Source organism: Phaethon lepturus, unplaced genomic scaffold (assembly GCF_000687285.1).
Source record: "Phaethon lepturus isolate BGI_N335 unplaced genomic scaffold, ASM68728v1 scaffold51649, whole genome shotgun sequence".
In the NCBI taxonomy this organism is placed as follows: domain Eukaryota; kingdom Metazoa; phylum Chordata; class Aves; order Phaethontiformes; family Phaethontidae; genus Phaethon; species Phaethon lepturus.
This window is the reverse complement of record NW_010563795.1, coordinates 1-3,957: the sequence shown is the minus strand read 5'-3', so window position 1 is coordinate 3,957 and position 3,957 is coordinate 1. Positions and strand designations below refer to the sequence as shown.

At 42.6% G+C, this 3,957-nt stretch overlaps 1 protein-coding gene across 2 annotated transcripts in view; it reads right to left on the bottom strand.

The window, feature by feature from the left end:
- Positions 1-3,924, bottom strand: part of CA3 (carbonic anhydrase III, muscle specific) — a 12,137-nt gene extending 8,213 nt beyond the window's left edge. The window contains exons 1-3 of one of the 2 annotated variants that reach the window (XM_010294653.1): positions 3,875-3,924; positions 3,601-3,798; positions 319-437 (exon numbers count right to left, since the gene is read on the bottom strand). In XM_010294653.1, the coding sequence (XP_010292955.1) occupies positions 319-437; positions 3,601-3,798; positions 3,875-3,911 (354 nt within the window). In that variant the 5' untranslated portion in view covers positions 3,912-3,924. The remainder of the gene's footprint in view (positions 1-318; positions 438-3,600; positions 3,799-3,874) is intronic. The other variant, XM_010294654.1, reaches the window with a different exon arrangement.
- Positions 3,925-3,957: the final 33 nt, after the last annotated feature.

The window sequence follows — 3,957 nt, the reverse complement described above, 5'->3', positions numbered from 1 at the left end:
GCAGGAAACAGATCTTCCTATTTGGAAATAAAAGATCACTTTTTGTCTCAAATATTTTTAAAACATTCCAAAATACCAGCAAAAACTCTTGCTTGAAGAAGCAAATTCCACGTTAGTATATACTTGCAAAGATACACTTGTTGGCAGATGCAACTTATTCCACTGCACGCTGATGAATATTCACAAGTTTCATAGATAGATTTTAGAGAAAAACCCACAGCTGAACACTTGCAAAAGGGAGAATGGTTAATCTGTTCAGATGCACAGTCAGTCAAATCCCAATTAGTACTGAAAACTACTATTAAAAATAAGTCCTACCTCTGCTGCATATTTCACCCCATCTATAACATGCTCAGAGCCATGGTCATCAGAGGAACCCCAATGCAAGTGAAGCTGACGCAGCCTGTAGGCTCCCGTGAGCGGCCCACCTCTCAGCACTGCAATTGATAATCTGCATCAACACTAGCCTACAAAATGCTGACACACACACTTACTGAATGGGGACCCACACTTTAAAAGTGTGTAGCGCCTCGTGTAAATCCAGCTGATAGCTCTGGGCGTCACAACACTCACCAGTTCACAAGACTGGGGCTGAATTCTGTTACTACTCAGGAATAGTCCTGTTTGATGTGAAAACTGTGGAAGCAGCTGTGAGTCAAGCACAGAATCAAACCCCAGAAGCAGACCAAGCCCCTTTTCCCTTGGCAAGTGGACACACTATAGTTCCTGTTGTGGAGGAAGAAGGAAGGTATTTGCAGCTGATTCTTGTCAAGAAATGGTCTGTTGTGAAATGGTTGGGGACAGGATTGTGAAATCAACCAAAAGGTGCTTTGAAACGTACCTCTAGTCCATGACTGGCATACATTTTACAGTTCAGACAACTAAACAATGTTTACAGCATAGTTTGCTGCTGCTTAAAAAAAAAGAAAGGATCTATTTCTTGAAAGTGAGAGAAGAGAAGAAAGTTTAGGTCAAATGAGTTAGAAAAGTGTTTTTGAGCAAGCAAAAGCTATAGTCCACATTTAACATTACCACCAATGAAACAAAACGAGAAGCTGTTATTTCTGCTGTTCTTAGCCAAATAATGCTTACCACACATCAGTCTGACAGTTTACATCAGCTCTGACTTTCAAAACATTACACCTGCTCTTTCAGTCTGGGAATTCTTTCGAGCAGGGACTGCTTAGAGGATAAGCTCTCAAATATATTTTTCATTCATTACCTAAGGCAGGAATGAGACGTGTTTCCTTACAGAGAAAGCTGATAATGCGGTTCACAACTGCAGTGCCAGAAGACCTTGTTTAAATAGCATTCAAGTTTGAACTTCCACCAATAGCTTTGAAGTTCAAAGTTAACATTGAAAAAATATTTAAATCCTCATGCCCAATGGTCTCAAATTAATTCTCGATATCATATGTGTTGGAATACCTACACAGAGCAAGAGGTTTAATTTTGCAGTTTCTCTTTTTAGTTGGTAGGTGTCACAGCCATTGGAGGGGGCAGAAACAAAGCACTGTGTTGAGTTTTAGGCATGCAGTTCATTTCTTGAGTTTGTTCATACATATATAAATTATCATAACTACCTCAACATAGTATTGAGTAAACTTTCTGTAGAAGACTTTAATGGAAAATATAATGCCACATAATAAGAATAGCTGTTGTCATTATTATTTCACTTTTGGATGTAGGAAAAATAAGGCATAGACTCTAAGGCACAAATCTTCACAAGTATTTGCTTGCTATTTCACACTGGAATCAAAGGGAGGCAGGAACTTTCAGGAGCTGAATTTATGTGATTTACCTACGTTTACAAGCTAAATCAGTATCCGAGTTGGAAACTCATTCAGCAGTCATTTCTCACAAGTGTCCCTTTCCAGAGGTCAAATACTGTGAAGCATTTAGAAACAGAACTTCATAATGGTATGCAGATATCTCTAGCATAAATCTTTTTAACATTCAAAATTTGCCATGGGATTAGATCCAAAAAAGGTTATCTTCAACCTAGTTTTCTTTTTCCAGTTAAAATCGGATCCGTGACTACTACTTATTCTCAGCTGCTGCCACCACAGAAGCCAACAAATGAAGGTAATGTTTATAAAATGCTTTCTCATGTGTTTTTTTCATGGCTGTCAAACATTGTATTTGATTCCAATCAGACACATCCCTATGAAAGGCTTGACCCCTGAACTACAGTCCAGCAGCCTGCAGGAAGTTGGTAAGAAGAGAAGGGAGTGAATGTACACACTGTGGGTGTCCAGAGAACAAGAGAGATGACAGGGAAGGGAGAGGTGGGGAGAGAATGGAGAGAAGATGATTCAGAGGAAGGGCTGCACTCTGCTTGGCCAAATCAAGAGTCCTTCTCCAATACCATTCCCTGGGCAGACATGTTCTTGAGCTGCCTCTGTCTAAGCATTTCAGCCTTTAGGAAGCTGCAAAGACAGAGCAGAACCACCATGTGAAAATGTTCATCATCAATTTAGTTCCCATGCTTTGAGTCATGGCATTGATTTTATGCAGTGCTTATGGAAAAGCATCCCATGTTATATTAAAAGTGCAATTTGTGGTTTGTCTGAGGCCACTGTGTAGAAACTGCAGTAATAAATACTAAAGCACCATACAAATACATAACAAAAAGATGATCCCTGTTCTAAATAGCTTAGGTTCCTCTGCAAGATGTGGAACATTAACAGATAGCTGTAATGGTAAATAACGGAGTCCCAGGAAACAATGAGCTCATCAAGATAAACAAGACAGACAGTGATCTTTCAATGCACTGCCGATATATTTCATTAATTATATAGCTTACTAAGAACAAAATCCCAGTACAAATGCCATCAAAGCAGATGCAGAAAAATACAATGAAAAGTAACTCTGTTTTCATTAATTAGATTGCTTTCCTTCTTGATAAAGGACTGATCAATACCGCATGCTCTCAAGATGTTTTCACATTATGCGGTATTGTGAATTTATTCATTTTGACTGTTGTTGCCTGTCTGCATTCAGAGCTATGCACTGATACAGCTCTGGAATCATTTTTTGAACAATTTAACTTAGAGATTAGAGACTGCTCTCTCTCAATTAAATAACAAGGCCATTTCATAGCTTTCCAGAAGGTATGAAATGCTATTTTCATAAATGCTATTTTCATAGCTTTTCCGGGCTGTGGAGGCTCTTAAGACTTCCCATACCAAGAGAAAAAATCAAGATCACAGCTGGTGGAAACACACCAGTTTTGTGTTACAAAAGTGCCTCAGAGCACACACTAAAACCCGCCGGCTGACACTCTCTCCTCTTCCACAAAACCTGAGGCTGCGGTGTCCTCCTTGATGGAGGCGGCTTGGGGAAGAGAAGTCCGCCTTCCAGCTGAGTTTGTATGTCTGGGGTGGCCCTGCAGCTACGGCCTCCCTGTCCCACCTACAGTGGACCTAAACATGGCTGGAATCCACCAGAATAAACTCTGGTAGCACCTTTTTTACGTACCCAAATGACTCTTCTCTGCCAGCCTGCGTAGGCCAGGTACCACAGGATGCGTTTTGATTCCCAGCGCTTTTGCAAACTTCAAATTCTAACAGCTCCCAAAAGCTGAACCAAAAAACCGACCTGATCGATCAAAGGTGTCGTCGAAGACGACTCGGCAGGTGCGCCCGTTGTTCAGGATGCTTTTCGCTGCCCCGGGATCATAACTGGCGTGCCAAGGGGCGAGAGAACTGTCGTGCTGCACGTCTTTGCTGTTGATCTCAATGGGCGACTGCTTCTCTCCCTTGGCCATGGGGTAGTTTTCATGCCAGCGCTCGGGTCCTGGCGGGGGGAAAGGCAAGGAAATGTCGGCCCGGCTCAGCCCCGGCCCGCCCGGCGGCCCCGCGCCCCCACTCACCGTTGTCGCTGTCGTAACCCCACACGGACTGAGCCATGGCGCCGATGCCCGCGCCCCCTCCCTCGCCCTCGGCGGCGGCAGTG